General features: G+C 60.4%; 1 protein-coding gene across 6 annotated transcripts in view; it reads left to right on the top strand.

Annotated features, from left to right (window-relative positions):
• WNK2 (WNK lysine deficient protein kinase 2) overlaps positions 1 to 17,078 on the top strand; it is a 119,312-nt gene that overhangs the window by 38,430 nt on the left and 63,804 nt on the right. For 5 of the 6 annotated variants that reach the window (XM_058566084.1, XM_058566081.1, XM_058566080.1 and 2 more), the window contains exons 7-13: positions 1,013 to 1,232; positions 5,062 to 5,344; positions 9,111 to 9,316; positions 11,591 to 11,722; positions 12,107 to 12,289; positions 13,552 to 14,106; positions 16,336 to 16,629. In XM_058566084.1, the coding sequence (XP_058422067.1) occupies positions 1,013 to 1,232; positions 5,062 to 5,344; positions 9,111 to 9,316; positions 11,591 to 11,722; positions 12,107 to 12,289; positions 13,552 to 14,106; positions 16,336 to 16,629 (1,873 nt within the window). The remainder of the gene's footprint in view (positions 1 to 1,012; positions 1,233 to 5,061; positions 5,345 to 9,110; positions 9,317 to 11,590; positions 11,723 to 12,106; positions 12,290 to 13,551; positions 14,107 to 16,335; positions 16,630 to 17,078) is intronic. The other variant, XM_058566082.1, reaches the window with a different exon arrangement.

The raw sequence follows: 17,078 nt of genomic DNA, 5'->3' as shown, positions 1-17,078 counted from the left end.
CTTCTCTCCTGCCCCCTGTTATCGTGTTTTATTCTCTAAGAAAAATACTAAAAAGTTGTGAAATATAACCCATATCAGAAAAGTACAGAAACAACCATGTAGAACCAAAGAATCCTTAGAGCAGACCCTGCGTGTGAGACCACCTCCCAGAGCAGGACAGACAGAGCCCCAGCGGCCACGACCTTCCCCCCCAAGGGGCCACGACCTTTCCCTCCCAGGGGCCACAATCCCTCCCCCCCAAGGGACTATGACTTCTGTCCCCCCAGGGGCCATGACCTCCACTCCCCAGGGACCGTGACTTCTGACCTGCCCCAGGGGCCCCACAGGCACTTGTTGCCCTGGCTGAGGGTTGCTCTGCTGGCTGTGCCCTGCACACCGTTTATGGGCGTGGGCTCCACTTGCCGGGGGGATGGGCCGCTGGACCTTGCAGACCGGGGTGACCGCAGACAGGACCCTGGGAGGAAGCCAGGCCCAGGACAGCATGTGGATCCCTTTGTGCTGGAGACAGGAACTGACCTAGTGTTTAGGGATGCGGGTTTGGGTGGCCGGGTGGTTACCATGGCAACACCCAGCATCTGCACGCCCCCACCCATCCTGAGGAGCCCCCTGAAGACATCCCTGCTCCCAGAGGCCAGGACCCCTCAGGGTGCCAGGTGTGAGCTCTGGGATGCGGGGTCTGCCTCTCGAAGGTCCAGTTCAGTCTTACCTGGAGCAGGTGCCTTGTGATGCCTGAGAGCCCACAGCTCCTCAGCAGGCCTGTCTGCACGGTGCGGAGCCCTTGTGAAAATGCTGTGAACTCCTGAGTCTCAGAGCGGGCATATTTTCTTTTTATACTGAGAGGAAAGAAGTCTTAAAGACCACGCGGTGAGACGTGTCAGGTGTGGTCTCTCTTCCTCCCTAGAAGTTAGCGATGCAGATGGGAACTGTGGTGTGCCGCCCGCCCCCCGGGGAGTACAGTCAGAGAACTTTCTAGAGTGTGTAGAGCCCCCCAGCAGGTGTGCCCCCTCCCCAGGTACGAGATCAAGGACCTGCTCAGCCATGCCTTCTTTGCGGAGGACACGGGCGTGAGAGTGGAGCTGGCGGAGGAGGACCACGGCAGGAAGTCCACCATCGCCCTGCGGCTCTGGGTCGAGGACCCCAAGAAACTGAAGGGCAAGCCCAAGGACAACGGGGCCATTGAGTTCACCTTTGACCTGGAGAGGGAGACGCCGGACGACGTGGCGCAGGAGATGGTAAGGTGGCTGCTTGCGGGTTCAGGTGGGCAGCGGGAAAGCCGGGCGCGCGCCTCGCCAGCACGTGGTTTCCAAAGGTTAGGACGAAGTCAGAAATGGCACGTGGTCCTGCGGTGAGCAGCAGTTCTGGGGTGCAGACGGGATCCCCGTCCACGGGGCGCATAGGTCGGAGTCCCCCGCTGCACAGATGCGGAACATCACCTAGGAACTGGCGCTGAGAGGGACCCGGGCCTTCGTGTGTCAGGAAAGGCCCCGTTTTGACCAGATTCTTGCTGCCTTTGTGCACACGTGGGCCTTTGAGTTCGAGCTCTCTTTCATTCTGTGTCTGAGGGCGCTCTGGTCCAGCAGGCCCGGCAGGCGCAGGGGTGTGGAGAGTTCAGTATCGCGGAGGGAAGATTTGCATGTGAGAAATAAGTGAGACGCTGATTTTTACTGGAAGAACTGAGCGAGAGTGAAGCTGGCGTGGTCGTGGCGAGAGCGAGCGCTCGTCACAGAGGGGCGCGGCCATCCTCTTTTCTTAAGTAAACCTTTCACCAAGTGCAGCACGTCTGTCAGGAACGCCAATGGGTTCCACAGCTGGACTCCTGGGCACGCGTGGGTTTGAGGAGGAGGACGTGGACTGCGGCCCGAAGGGTGGGCTGGAAGAGCTGGGAGGGAGACGCCTGCGCAGGCTCCCGTGGGCAACAGATCTGTGGGGCCAGAGCCGACATCGGGGTCCAGAGCCCTCCTTCTGGGGCCCTGAGAGCCGCTCTGGGCCCCTCTGGGCCGTTCCTGAGCTGGGGTGGGATAAGGAGGCCCAAGGGGGCGGCGGTTCAGGGCCCACTCTCCCGGCTGTTCTGCTGGGCATCACTTACTGATGGCTTTAACTCAACACACCCACTGCTTCAAAACTTAGAGTAATTTAACGAGGAGACAACCAGGAATGGAACAGCAGCGTCAGTTGTCATGAACAGGCAGTGAACGCGTAGGGCTCGCCCACCGCTGGTTCCAGGCACCCGCGGTGGGGTCGGGCGGCCGTGTTCTTAACACCCGCAGTCAGCGAGGGTTGGGTGTTGAAGAAGTTCTGGAACCAGACGAGGCCGCCTTCCTGAGGGTGGGAGGGAGGCCGATGGGACAGCTTTCTCCTGTCCCCCTAGAGTCACCTCCCAGCAGGTCCCGCAGGCGGGGACACGGGGCAGGCATGCATGGACGTGGATCAGAACGCAGGTGCCTGGGGTCTGAGAGGAGGGCGGGTTCTCTGGGGACCTGGGCTGGCTTTGATCTGGAGTGACCCTTCTGTAGGACCCCCCAGGGACGGGGGCTGCGGGCCCAGCTCAGCGGTTCTCGCGTCCACCATGCCAGCCCCTCCTCTCGCCTTCACGGCCTCTGGATAATGGGCCGTTGCGGTGCGGCACAGAATGTGGCTAAATTCTCCCCCATTTGGGAGAAAATAGAAGAAACACCTTGGAGAGGCTCGCTGGGGGCCACTGTGAAGACGGAGGCCGAAGGGAAAGTGGGTCGTGGGCAGACAGAAGCGGGGCAGGTGCGTCTGTGGGATGCCTTCTTTTCAGCGCCTCTGCTCAGGTCGGCCGCATGGGTCCCGCTGGCGGGTGGGCGGGGGTGCTGACCCAGGCTCGGCCCTCGTGCGTGTCCCAGCTGCGTGGGCCCCGCTGACTCCCGCTGTCCTGGGCCAAGCCTGGCGGGGAGACCGCGGCCGCCATCTGCGGGATCTCAGCAGGTTCCTCTGTCACAGGGTCAGCTTCGGGAAGGAGTTTTCTGAAGTCATCACAAACTTAGAGAAAAGTTGCAAACGCGAGACAGAACTGTTGGAGGTGACTGACGTCCCCTGATGCTGTGTCCCCTGAATATGCCTATGCCTCTTTCCCACCGACCAGGGCCTTTCTGCACAGCCTCCTCGGCCGTCAGAGCCAGGAGAGCAGCCTGGCTCAGGGGCCCAGTCGTCCAGCGTGGGGGTCGTGTCTGTGGTCAGTCGTCTGTGTGAAGGGTGCGGCAGCCGCCCCCTGGCTCAGCTCCCTCTGGGTCCCAGCAGCATCGGTGTCCATGCCCCGGCCGCCCAGTGGGGACACTCCCACGGTCACGTGGCTGAGGGGTGTCTGCCGGGGGCTCCATGTGAAGCTATAATTGATAACCGTTTGTGGGGAGGTGGCTTGAAACTATGTAAATACTCCATTTTCACCAGACTTTCCACTTACTTATATCTCTGTGACCCACGGCTTCCCTCTTATTCAGTAGGTCACGTGCTCCATTGGGGAGTTACCTTTCGCCGCCCGACAGCCCACCCCAAATGCACTCTGTGCACACTGTGGTCATGGTCTCCCAGGTCAGCATTCCGGGAGCGGCTGAGCAGGCACTTCTGGCTTAGGGCCCCTCACGAGTGCGGCTGGGTGTCGGCCAGGGCTGACCGGGGCCGAAGGTCAGCGACCATGCTCGCTCACCCGACTCAGTTCTCAGCCGGCTGGGATGTTCCATAGGGCTGCTTGTGACATGCCTTCTTGTGAGCAGGTGGTCCACAGGAGAGATTGGGAGTCGGAGAGAGAGGGAGAGACAGAGACAGACAGGGAGACAAGAGACTGAGAGACACAGAGAGAGACACAGAGACAGGGACTGAGACAGAAAAAGGGAGAGACAGAGAGACAAACTGAGACACACAGAGACAGTGAGACAGACACAGAGAGACAGAGACTGAGAGAGGGAGACAAGAGGGAGGGCGAACCTGCCTGGCATGGCCCTCACTGTCACCTCAGGGAGGCAGTGATGCCGTCACTTCTGCCACCATGATCACTCGCGTTCCTCCCGTGGGTATTTGCGGACACGTCCTTCAAACCCTCCTGGCACGGCTGCATGCTTTGATGCTCAGAATGTCCCAGATTCGGCCCGTGGGCGGCCGTGGGCGTTGGCTCCCGTGTCGTCCCGCACGTCGTCATTCTCCAAGCACGTCTTTTGGGCTCAGCGAGATATCCAGGCCCCTGTCCTTTCCCTGCCAGCCTGAACCTGCTGTTCCATGGGGAGCCCACTCTCTCACAGTGGCCGGGCCTGAGTGTGCCCGGGCCCACTCCTGAGTTCTGTTCCTTGTGCACACTGTACCATGTGCACAGGCTCCTGTCTGCCTCTGTGTGCATTTGTGTGTGTGGTGCGCTGGAAACCTTGAGTTCACACAGTCCTGTCCAGAGCACAGGGTTCCTTTCTGGTTTCCTCCCCTCCACATGGGGAGTCCCACGGTGATGCGAGGCGTTTGGCTTCCGCTCTTTGGTGGTTTTGCTACAAACATCGTCAGAGAGAGCCGCGTGTTTCCTGGAGGTCGGTGGCTCCTTTATAGACGCTCTCAAATGTTCCGTTGGGTAAATCGGGTTCAGAGTTTTGCCAGGCGACGTGCACACCCTCCTGGTCTCATGTTATAGAGTGTGCCTCCCCCCAGCCTCCAGGACTGCTCTGAGAACGCCCAGGATGGCTGCTTGTCCCTGCCCCCGGGCACACAGATGCGGCCAGGACCCCTTCCCGCCCTTGGTCAGCGTGGGGAAGGCTCCAGGAAGCCCCAGGGCCCCGAGGGGGGCAGGCTGGGGTCTCCCCTCCCCACTCACCTGCCCACGGTTCCCAGCACCTGTAGTCTCAGGAGTGGGGCTGGTGCAGGTTCAGACGGTCACTCTCCCTGCGGACTTACACTTGATGGCCAGAGGATGTTTACTTACACGGTGACGAGAGCATCCCTGAGAGGGATAAGCCAGGGTGAGGGGCGCAGGGAGAGGACTTGGGGTGGAGACCCCGAAAGCGGGAGGCAGCGGTGCAGACGGCAGGGCTGGTACCAGTGACAACAGGGTGACTCTCTTTGCAGATTGAGTCAGGATTCTTCCACGAGAGCGACCTGAAGATTGTGGCCAAGTCCATCCGTGACCGCGTGGCCTTGATCCAGTGGCGGCGGGAGAGGATCTGGCCGGCGCTGCAGCCCCAGGAGCCGCGGGACCCGGGCAGCCCCGACAAGGCCAGGGGCCTGCCCGCACCCCTGCAGGTCCAGGTGACCTACCACTCGCAGGCTGGGCCGCCGGAGCCCGAGGAGCCCGAGGCCGACCAGCACCTCCTCCCCCCTGCGCTGCCGGCCAGCGCCACCTCCCTGGCCTGTGAGTACTGCCCTCCCTGAGTGCCCCTACCTGCCGCGGGTATGGACTGTGCAGGCGAGCACTCTTCCAGGGTGGATCGGGAGTGTCCCCCACGCTGCACAGAGATCTGTGACCAGAGGGGTTCGAGGCTGGCTCTGGTCCAGCTTCTCAGGACCGGGGGACAGATGTGCACACAGACCCAGAACCTCCTATGCCCCAAGCCAGTGGGGCTAGGGTGGCTCGATCCGGCTGCTAATCCCGTCTGGAGGATGTCAGCCCCGGCCACACGGGGCACTTGAGGGCTGTACCCCATTCTGGTGGGGCATCTGGGCCAGGACGCCATTGCCCTGGGGCTGTGAGTGGCTGTGGCCTTGAGTGGTGGTGCCCCGATCTCAGTTGTGACCTTTGCTGCTGAGATTATCTGTCCCCAGGGTATCTCCCTTCCAGTGCTGAACCTTTGAGATCTTTAGTAAGATGGAGGGGGTGCTGCCGATGGATGGGCGGGAACCGTTTTCACGAGGCCTCCTCTCAGACCACTGGGAGAGAGTCCAGTGCCTCCTGCATGCCTGGGCTGACACACGTCCTCCTCTGCCCTCAGCGTCCCCAAAACTCAGCTGTGAGCTGAGGAGGGAGGATGTGGCCTTTCTGTCTGTTCTGTGAATAAGCTCGGAGTAAAATTGCAGGCCCAGAACCCTGCCCAGGCCGCTATGTCAGGTTGTTCGTGTGGAAAGACGGAAATAGTCTGTTTAATTTATTTAATAGGCACATCCTTCATTTATCATTAAAATAGCCACACGTTCTTCAGAGTCGGCTGTTTAAATTCAAACCTTGGCTGGCTGTCACTTTGAGAAATTGGCCTGCTGTTTCCTCTCCTCCAGCCTGCCCGGGTTTGCTTTGGAGAATAAAGTCATGACGTCAGCGCTCCATTTTCTGATAAACCAGAAAACTAATTAAAGAGGGTAAACGTTTTGTAGGAGAAAGCTCTCCATGTCTGATGCACCACTGATTGTTGGTTGAACAATTTCTAGGACAGGAATTAAAAAATTCCGTTTTGTCACCCTTTGAAGAGACAATCTGGGGCCTAGAACACACTCCGCTGTGGTCGGAGGTCAAGGCACAGGTTCCACCTGCTGTGTAGACGTGACTCACCAGGGGAGTTCAGTCAGGAGGGGAGTTCTCTCTGCAAACAGACCCCTTCCTGCCCAACTCAGAGTGGTTCTCTGTGTTTCACGCAGTGGCCACGCTTCTCAAATCGGATTTTACCCATTTATCGTAATTTGTTTCAAGTAGATAATATAGTTACATCATATAAAATTCAACAAGTCCAAGAGGGTATACAGCCAAAGCCAGGCAGTTTTCCTCCCTGGAGGCCACTGATGTCACCCATCTTTTCACTGTACCTTCCAGAGATAATCTACACATACAGTCTACCATGCAGACACTCACATACATGGGCACACACGTGTGCACGCAGCACAATCACGCACATGCATATGCACACGTGCACACGCCCCACACATGCACCGCATACACACACACCCACACATACATGCACATATGCATGCACACAGCACACACGTACAGAGACACCCACACACGTGTACACTCGCACACCCAGACACATGCATTCACACATGCACGCCCCCGTGTCTCCCTCTATCCCACGACCCACAGCTCCTGCACACACTCTTCCGCATGTTGCTCTGGTCACAGCAGGAAGCCCATGCACATCGTCCCTCTGGCTGCAGTGCCCGTGGACGGCTGGACTGCCCTATGCTTCATAAATGTGCACTGAGGGGGGCGCCAGGGAGCACACACGTCACCAGAGAAAAGACCTGGTCTCAGGCAAACACTCATACTTCCTGTGTCGGAAGGAACAGCAAACCTCATATTCTGTGATTCTCCACCACGTGTTTTGTTGGCTTCTCACCACAGTCCAGACCGAGCTCGAGGGGAGGGCTGGGCCGGCCCCACTGACTGTGAGAACAGGTTTATTTTTTTATTCTCTCTTTTTTTTTTTTTGTGAGGAAGATCAGCCCTGAGCTAACATCCATGCTAATCCTCTTCTTTTTACTGAGGAAGACCGGCTCTGAGCTAACATCTATTGCCAATCCTCCTCCTTTTTTTTTCCCTAAAGCCCCACTAGATAGTTGTATGTCGTAGTTGCACATCCTTGTAGTTGCTGTATGTGGGACAAGGCCTCAGCATGGCAGGAGAAGCCGTGCGTCGGTGCGCGCCTGGGATCCGAACCCCGGGCCGCCCGTAGCGGAGCTCGTGCACTTAACCGCTAAGCCACGGGGCCAGCCCGAGAGCAGGTTTAAAAACCATGTTTTAAATTAAAGTTGAATTATACCAATAACAAACACATTCCCTTAAAAAATGTAAGATGTTATCTATATGGTTAGGGTTGCTTTATGTGAAATTTGTCAAGTCTGTACACATTCTCTTTCTCGTGTGCACTCTCTGTCTGTCTCTGTCTGTCTGCCTCTCCTTCTCTGTCTCTCTCTCTCTGTCCCTCATCTCTCTCTTAGTCTCTCCCTCTTTGTCTGTCTCTCTGTCTCTGCCTCTTTGTCTCTTTCTCTGTCTCTATGTCCTCCCCGTCTCTCTCTCTCTGTCTCTCTGTCTGTCTCTGTCTCCCCCTGTCTCCCTGTCTCTCTGTCTCTGTGTAAGTGGAAAGGACGATCAGCCACCTCACTACATACACTCAGAGCCCCTTGTCTGGTTGGTTTTGTGCGCTCACACCTCAGCGTTTTTATGTCTTCCCAAGTTAAAGTGAATTCAGATCAGCCCCAGGGAAAAATTATTTTGATGCAAAGCAGACAAGATTCCCTTTTACTGTATTTGTTTAAATTACAAGTGGACTCGATGCCGACACTGTAGAAATGGTTGGTGTTTGTAGGTAGCAAACGGTGATGTCTGTGTGGCTCGTGGGGTCTGGCGGCAGTCACCTGAAGGTGCCGCTCCAGACGGCTCTTTGTTCTCTCTTCACGGCATGGCCCCGCCGGTGGCCTGTCTTCTCCGTCTTGGCAGACGCGCCTGTGGGCCGTGTGGTGCCGTCTGCGCCCTGTGTGTGGGCGGCTTGTCCACCGCTGCTGGTTTGACGGGCCGTGCTGAGCTGACCGCGGGTGAGGCCGGCTCTGGGGGTCTCCGAGGGCTGTGGAGCCTCTGAGTTCCCCCTCACAGCGTCTCTGTGGGGCCCCACTTCCCAACCAAGTTAGACCCAGGCCTGTGACGTGAGGGCTGGATTTGGACCCAGATTTTCCTACTTTTGGCTCTTTGCTGCGGTGAGCAAGGTAGTCAGGGTCTGTGACCCCCTCCCACCTTACCAAACACAGTGTCATCGTTTCCTCCCCACGACCGAACCTGACCCCGTAGCTTTTCCTACCCCAGACACGCCCTGAGCCCCCTGAGACCCTCGTGCCCTGAAGACTGAACAGGCCCACTTTCAAGGTCGGGTCGGGGCGAAGGTGGGCCTGTCTGTGGGCCAGTGGAAGCCACCGTCCTTCCCGCGGTTGTGCGAGGTGCCGGGCCGGGGCCCGTGGCCCCACGGCAGGTGCCCCCCGATGCCAGGCCACCTCGGGGCGCTGCGCATACAGCCCCCAACGTTTGCGCTGTTGTGGAGTTGTTTGTCTAAATCAACGTGTGTGTATGACCCACGTGGTCTTTGTTTCGCAGGAGAAACGTGCAGCCGAGCTGGGCGTCAGCGCCTTTGCCCGTGCTGTGCTCCCGCGACGGGGCCGCCATGAGCGACGGGGGCCACTCTGAGCTGTGCCTTTGTCCTCCGCAGCCGACAGCACCTTCGACAGCGGCCAGGGCTCCACCGTCTACTCAGACTCGCAGAGCAGCCAGCGGAGCGGGGCGCTGGGCTCGCTGGCAGATGCGGCGCCCCCCGCTCAGTGCGTGTGCAGCCCCCCCGTGAGTGCCAGCGCCAGCGACGGGCCCGGCCTGCCGCCCAGCCTGCCCGGGCTGGGGTCCTACCAGCAGCCCGCCTCGGTGAGTCCCCGCCCCTCGTGCCAGAGCCACCCCCAGCGGTGCACCCTGTTGGTGATGGCACGGCTGCAGCCAGAGCAGTCTGGGACCTCCTCCGAGAGACCTGCTGGCCGGTCACACCAGTGCTGGCAAAGCTGTGATAAAGCGTGAGGGACCCGCCCCGTGGCCGCGCTGGGCCTGAGATGGTACCTCAGACTGGAGCAGAGGTTACAGAAAGGTGTAATTTATAGTGCTGAAACCTTCGGTTCCGTCTCGGGGTCCAGCTTCCCCGAGGGGTGTTGGGTGTGTCCTGGCCTCCCCGCCCACCCCGGGCACTCTGCGGCTCTGACAGGGCTGTGTATGCGGCCGATTCGTGGGACACGTTTTCAGGGGTGTGTGAGAAGCAGGTTGAAAGGACCTCATGTTTCTGCCTGTGGAATCTTTCTGAGATGTAGGAAGACTGACTAACAGGTGAAGTGGAAATTAGTAGATGAGGGGGTCGCATCTGGCATTTATTTTTCAATTTTGATTTTTTTTTAACACAAAAGGAAGCAAACAATTGCTCGCCTCACAGTCCTAAGCGGTCAGCACAGAGAAGTTTCCCCTGAGGCGGGTGGTGGAGGGGGTCCAGCGGGAGGTTTAGACCCCCAGGCCAGAAACGGGTCAGAGCTGGGCACCCCTCCGAGGAGCCGCTCCCGCCTGGCACTCAGTTACTTACATGGCTCTCACTCGTGGCTCTCACCTGCTGTCTGAGCACCAGGCGCCCAGCCTTCCGCCCGGTCCTGTCTCCCTCCCTCCCCTCCTGTCCTCGTGCTCGTGTGCGTTTGCAGTCTCCCTGGGTTCAGGAAAGGAGGAGAGCTGTGATTTCACTCTACAGGAAGCGCCCATTCAGGAAAAGGCCCTGTGCTGCTCCGAGCGCTGGTTCTGGGCTCTGGGTCTCCGTGCCGGGACTGAGCCAGAACATCCTGCCGGCGCGCACCCCTCCCGGGTCAGGGACAGGGCTTCCCTGGCCACATGCTGTGCTGTCTGCTGGGGCCCCAGCATGTGCCTGTCCCAGAGGCCGGGAGCCCGAGCACAGGGAGGTCGAGGGCCCAGCCAGGACGCACCTAGATGGACACGGCCAGAGCACTGTCCTCATCTGTCAGCTGTGCAGAAACACCTTGGACAGCTGGAGGAGGTCCCCAGGGTGCGCTGAGGCTCTGGGGCGGGTTGCTGCAGTGACGTGCCCTGGGACCCAGTGAGGGAGGAGAACAGACGGGCGCCTCTCCTCTGAGGCCTCAGGGCCACACGCTCCTGATTCCCGCTGGGCTGGGGGTGGTGGCGGCTCAAGGAACAAGTGCACGGGTGGCTTGTTCGGCGCCATGGCTTCAGGTAGATGCAGAAGTGGTTCCATCCCACCAGTGCTGCTTGTCACAACATGTGCGCTGCGAAAGGTGCAAGGAGTGGCCACAGTTGTGGAAATTACTGTCACCTGTTTCATCCAGAAAACCCCATGTGAGAGGACTTTCTGTTGTTGATGTGGAGAGCTGGGCCCTCGGCTCAGTCACTGATGTGTCCAAACCGGTCCTCCATCGCCCCACTTGCTTCTGTATCCTCAGTATTTTGAAGTAAATCCCGGAAAGAAAGACATTTTGTCCATAAATATTTCAGTCCGTGTTTCTGCAGGATCAGGACCCTTGAAAACAAAACCTAATACCATTATTGCACCTAAAAATGAACAAATTAGCAGCAGTTCTTAATAGCACCCAACAGCCGGTGATCAGATTTCCGAGTGTTTCCCTGTCGGTGTCTGCACCGTGGCTGGGGGTGAGGGCTCATGTCTGCGCCCCGTTTCTCTCTCCTGGTGGCTGAGTCAGTGGGACCCTGGCTCTGCAGAGTGCTCCTCGCCCCACGCCGTCCTGCCGGCCGTTCCCCAGTTTCTGTATCCCATCAGTGGACGTGTCTACACGTATACGTGTTATGTGTCCTCTAGACGGTGAGCGTGGACATGTGTATCTCTCCTTCCCTTAATGTCACAAGTGTTTCTGCACAATTCCACAAAGCCTTTATAATGATCTTTCCTCATGGTTGCATAGTGTTCCGTGGAGCTGATGTTCCAGAACATTCCACGGTGGGGAGTTGTGGCTTTTCTGGTTTAGGGGCCAGCACACCTTGATTCTGCCGAATTGTGTTCCTAGAAAAAGTGTCCCTGGCAGGACAGCGGGTATGAGGAGTGAGAGACGGGTCCCCGTGGTTGTGGAGAGTTAGCTGGGGGGTCCTCAGGGCAGCTGCTGAGTTTGGCCCTCGTGCTTTCTGCAGCCTGGCCTGCCGGTGGGCTCCGTCCCGCCCCCCACCCATCCTCCACTCCCACAGCAGCGTTTCCCAGAGCCGGCCGTGAGCTTCGCCCCTGTGCCAACCGGCCCAGGCCAGTCCACACCCCCCAGCCACCAGGTGAGTGCGGGCTGCCCCTCCTCACGGCCGCCATCATGCCTCAGTCTCCCCCCACCCCTGCCCCGGCCACTGGCCTGCCAGTCCTTCTCTGCAATTCCCCAGGGTTGGGGGGCGAGGCTCTTGTGTCTGGAGTTCACGGAACCTCAGCACGGGGAGGGGCCCGGCCGCCAGAACGAGTCTCCCAGGTGGAGTGTGCGTGCACGTGGGTGTGTGTGTGAGAATGTGTGCATGTGCGTGTGTGGTGTGTGCCTGTGTGTGCTGTGTGTGCGAGTGTGTGCTGTGTGTGCAGGTGTGTGCACAAGTTGGTTTTCTCTGTCCTTTCTGGGCACGGGGGTGCATCTCGGCAGGACGCTGGTCTAAGAGAAGCCCCTTCTTTCCCTCCAGCCTCCTCCGCTGGCCCAGCCGGTGCCCCTGCCGCAGGTCCTGGCCCCACAGGGCCCTCTCCAGCCGGTGGCCCCCCTCCTGCCTCCGTACCTGCCTCCGACCTCCCAGGTGGTGGCCCCTGCTCAGCTGAAGCCCCTCCAGATGCCGCCGCCCCTGCAGGATCTGCCTCAAGTCCCTCCGCAGGTACCTCCCCTCCCCTCCCCTCCAGCCTCGCCTCCTCCCCCAGCCTGGCTCCTCCGTCCTCTGTGCTGTGAGTGTCTCTCGGGTGGGAACATCCCTGGTGATGGGGCAGCCGGGCTGCCGTGCCCCCTGCCCTCGGCCTCTGTCCCAGGCATCCAGAACGGGAAAGGTTTAGTCGAGAGTCAGACCGAGCAGCCAGGGCGGAGCTGTGAGCACGAAGCTGCGGTCCCTGTCCACTGCGGAGCCATCGGGGCCATGCTGACTGGGGCTCCTTGGAGGCCGGGCTGTCGTCCAGGCTGGTGCCATCGATGGTCGTGCTGGTCATCTGGTGACCCTGGGTCACGGGGCGGCTTTCATCTCGCGAGTCCCGTCACTCTTGTGTCGTCAGGGCTAGGTCGGGAGGTGCCGCTTCCTGTGGGGGGCGCGACTGTTGCTGCGGTTTATGGGGCCACCCTGTCAGCTGTCACCTGTCGCCCGGTCTTGTCCTCGTCACGCCCACGTCAGAGTCGTTCTCACCATCTGGTTGAAGCTCCACAGTGCTCGTCAGCAGTCATGCCGTTTAGTTGCTTTTCAAATACACAGAAGTCGATGGGCGTGTTCTGGCTGCCTTATAATTGCACAAAAGTGTGTTTCACCTGACGTTCACGTGCCCACCACCAGAAAGGCTATATTTTAAAGAGAAAACTGTCAGAGAACTTGCTGAAACGTTTGAAGTGCTAAAACCATGACGTCAGACACCGGGTGTCTCCAGGACGGAAGATCAAATGCAGAAGGTTCCGGGGCTCCACTGTTGGGGACAGACACGTGGGTGTTGCCTCAGCCAGCATGCGTGGCTCGAAGATATGCTTTCCCCCGAGAGAGCCTGCCAAAGGGTCTGGCCCCAGTGTGAATTTATACAGGTTGGGGATCTGGCAGAGTAATTTCAGATGTCCGGGGTCTGTCTGGAGGCTCTGACAGTCTGGCCTTTCTGAACAAAAACAGGCAAAGCTGTGAAGTGGTCGTCACTCCTGTGACCCCTCGTGTCTGAGCTGCGCTGCCATCCTCATGGCACCTGGCAGTAAATGACGGAGCCCAGAGTGGTGCAGTGGGCCCCTCCGCGTGGTGGCACGGGGGCTCTCGCACCCGCCGAGGCCTCCTGACCTTCCTCCTCGGTTGTCCTGTGTCACACGCTGGGCTCCATTAGCTCGGGCTTACATTGGCCCTACGGCCGCTGTCGCCCGGTGCAGGCGTGCCATGGGGGGCTGACATGCTTGCTTCTCTTTCAGATGCCTCCGCTTCCTGTCGCCCCCCCAGTTGCTTCTCTGGCCACAATCGACAGCCTCCCCGCAGCCGTCCCCGACCTGCCGGCCGCCAGCGGGCCCACTGTGCCTCCCCACTCTCAGTATTTCTCTCCGGCCGTCATCTTGCCGAGCCTCCCGCTCACCGCCGCCGCTGCCCCCCTGCCCGCGTCGCCGGCCCTGCCTCTGCAGGCGGTCAAGCTGCCCCACCCCCCTGGGGCACCGCTGGCTGTGCCGTGCAGGACCATCGTGCCAAATGTGGTGGCCACCACCACCGCCATCCCTCTGCTGGCCGTGGCCCCGCAGGGCATGGCTGCTCTGTCCATTCACCCTGCCGTGGCCCAGCTCCCAGCTCAGCCCGTGTACCCAGCGGCCTTTCCACAGATGGTGCCCGGTGATGTCCCGCCTTCTCCCCTGCATGTGGTACAGACCGTGCGGGCTGCCCCTCCGAAGCCGGTGCCACCCACGCTGCCGCAGCCCCACCAGCCTAGCATCGCTCGCCTTCCGGAGCAGGCTGCTCCGGCCACCAGTGCTGGGAGCCAGGTAGCCACCTGCTGGGCAGGGCCTGCCCTCCAGGCTCTGGGAGACTCCTGGGCACCCAGAGGTGCGAGTCCTCGGGCCTCTGCTCCTTATCAGCACCTTGACCTGGGGGCACAGCAGGGACGGGCAAGCAGTGCCGTGCCCTGGCCTTAGCTTCTCGTCCAGTGTGGGGGCATCTGCTCCTCCTCCCACTTCCCAGCATGTATCAGGGGCCGCAGGAATTGGGGCAGCTAAAGGTTCCACCGTCGGTCCCTTCCCGAGGGTCAGTAGCAGCTGCTGGTGGTTGGGGGTCCCCGGCCGGGTGTTGTGGCACCTGCCCTCCCCTCAGGGCGGTTGCATTGGCCCCTCCATGGGCGCCAGGGAGGCTTGCACTGCCTGTTTGTTCCCCTCTCGGAGTGAGGCGGGGGGATGGTCCCGTCTCAGCAGCTGGGAGATGAGGCCGACAGGGTTCCGAGGGGTCTGTGGCCATGGACCGGGCAGTGCTGGGGGCACATGGCTACTGGTTCCAAGGCGGTTGTGGCGGATACGGACGATGTCCTGAAGTCAGGTGGGGACCTCAGGCAGCTTGCCACGCTGACAGTGAAGGGACGCAGGGACACGTGCCCTGCTGGATGGCGGGCCTCCTTGTGGCTCCACACACCTGTGTAGACCACATGTGTTTTGGAGCTTCAGGGCTATTATCAAACTTTGGGTGAGGAGAGGAGCCGGCATAAAGGCCTCTTACCTGGTGCCTCCCATCTGGGGAGGCCTCCCACCTGGGGGGCCTCTCACCTGGCGCATCCCACCTGGGGGGCCTCTCACCTGGGGGGCCTCTCACCTGGCGCCTCCCACCTGGGGGGCCTCTCACCTGGCCCTGCCCTGGCTCTAAGCCACAGCAGCTGTGTGCCCATGGGCACAACCTTTGTCTTTGGAGCTCCACCTCCTCTCCTGTGAGGTGGGGCTGACAGCCCCTTTGGATTCTGTCATGAAGGTTCATCCTGAAAGTGTGCGAAGGTGCCCGGTGCCCCCAGCCTGTGTGGTACCTGTTCCCGTCTGGAATGAGCCTCCACGTGCTGAGTACATACAGGTTCTCCTGGACGTTGCTCGCTGTCTGATTTCCAGAAAGGATGTGTGCTTGGAGAAGGAAGGGACGGTTTTATTGAGGACGTTTGTTTATAAACAAGTGTGAGGAGGCACGGCAGTCCAGTGGCCTGACTGAGCCAGTGCCTGGACAGTCTGTGACTCAGAGCAGCGCCGACTGTGGGCCAGTGCCTGGACAGTCTGTGACTCAGAGCAGCGCCGACTGTGGGCCAGGGCCTGGACAGTCTGTGACTCAGAGCAGCGCCGACTGTGGGCCAGGGCCGTTTGGGGAAAGGCAGAGGCCGAATGATGGCCTGGACTGGCACCTTGCTGCCCCTGTGGGCCTGGCAGACCGCTGGTGCTGGGTCGTTTGCTCAGCCTGTGGCTGGAGGAGGCGCTGCGTGCTCAGAGGTTCCCGGCCAGGCCCGCTGGGCTCCCTGCTGCCGGCTGGAGGGTCTGGGGTTTATTGATGGGCTGGGTCAGCCGCCCAGGGGCCTCCCTGTGCTGAGGGCCGAGACTGCTCTGAATGCGGGGGCCAGGGCGTTGGTCCAGGAGGGACAGGCCCACAGCCAGGCTGTGGCTTCTGCGTCTGACCCCACACACTACACTGCTGACGGGTCTCAGGCTGGTGGGCCCAGTGGCGGGTCATCCCCATTCCTGACCTCAACTGTGAACTGGGCCGTTTCATGTTGGGGCATTCCCTTGAGAGATTTTAAAGGGGATGGGGTGGAGGCAGGCCCAGCGCCAGTCAACCCGCAGGAGGCTGGGGTCCACGGCCCCTTCGAGAGGCCGGATCAGAGTGCAGGCTCTGACCTGAGGGGGCTGGGACGGGGTAGTAGGCCGGTCGGGCTTCGGGGTGACGGCGGGGCGCTGCACTCAGGGCTTCTCAGCCTGACGGGGCCGGAGGTCACAGTGAGGTGCGGTTTTAGGTTTGATTTTACACAAACGGGGACATAAGAGGGCCATTCTTGTTTCTTCCTGCGAGTCTGTGTGCTGACGGCTCTGAGGCCAGGACTCGCCTGTGGGGGAGGGGAGGGGAGGGCGGATTGGAGCCCTGGTGTGCGCACTGCCCGGCTGGGGCAGTGCCTGCTTCGCTCCAGGACCCCCCAGTTTCCTGCAGGGAAGGTGGTGGCCTGGCACCCTGACTTGCATCCCTGTCCCCTGTGCCTCCAGATCCTGCTTGGCCACCCACCTCCATATGCTGTGGACATCACCGCCCAGGTCCCTACACTGCCCACACCGGCTGCCATCCTCTCCCCACCTCTACCAGAAGTGCTGCCACCTGCTGGCCCCGAGCTCCTGCCTCAGCTCCCTGGCTCCCTGGTCCCCGCGGTGGTGGCGGCTGCTCAGAGCTTGCCTGTCCAGACCGCCACGCTCCTGCCACCTGCTAATCCACCGCTGGCCAGTGGGCCCGGGATCACCGGCCTCTGCCCGGCTGTCCAGCTGACTGTGGAGCCGGCCCTGGAGGTGTGTGCCCTTCCCCTGGGGCTCAGCCCCCAGTGCCAGCGCGTCACCCTGACCCCTGACCCTGGCATCGTGGTGGTCCCCTGCATGGTGACCTTTGGTCTCAGCCGTAAGAGTGGGGGACGTACTTGGGAAGGTGGAAGCATGTGCCCCAGGACGGCCAGGCGGGTGCTGTTGTCACCTCCCTTCGCTGTCCCTGGATGTCACGCTTTCCTCAAACACATGTGCAGGTGGAGGGGTGGTTTTCACACAAGGATTTAGAGGGCCTCCTTGGAGGTGATGGGAAGGCCTGTCACCAGCCTTCCTGGACCCATGTGCTCCCCCGTAGGGTTGGTCAGCCGTGAGCGTGTTTGGAAAGGGGGCGGTCCCAGCTTTCAGGAACCCACTTGGCTCCAGGCCTTCAACAAGATGAAAATCCTCACACCTGCTGGCCTGCATGGTGGCTGTAGTCA

Source organism: Diceros bicornis, chromosome 22 (genome assembly GCF_020826845.1).
Source record: "Diceros bicornis minor isolate mBicDic1 chromosome 22, mDicBic1.mat.cur, whole genome shotgun sequence".
Lineage (NCBI taxonomy): Eukaryota > Metazoa > Chordata > Mammalia > Perissodactyla > Rhinocerotidae > Diceros > Diceros bicornis.
Note: the sequence above shows the minus strand (reverse complement) of the source record. Positions and strands in the feature narration are given on the sequence as shown.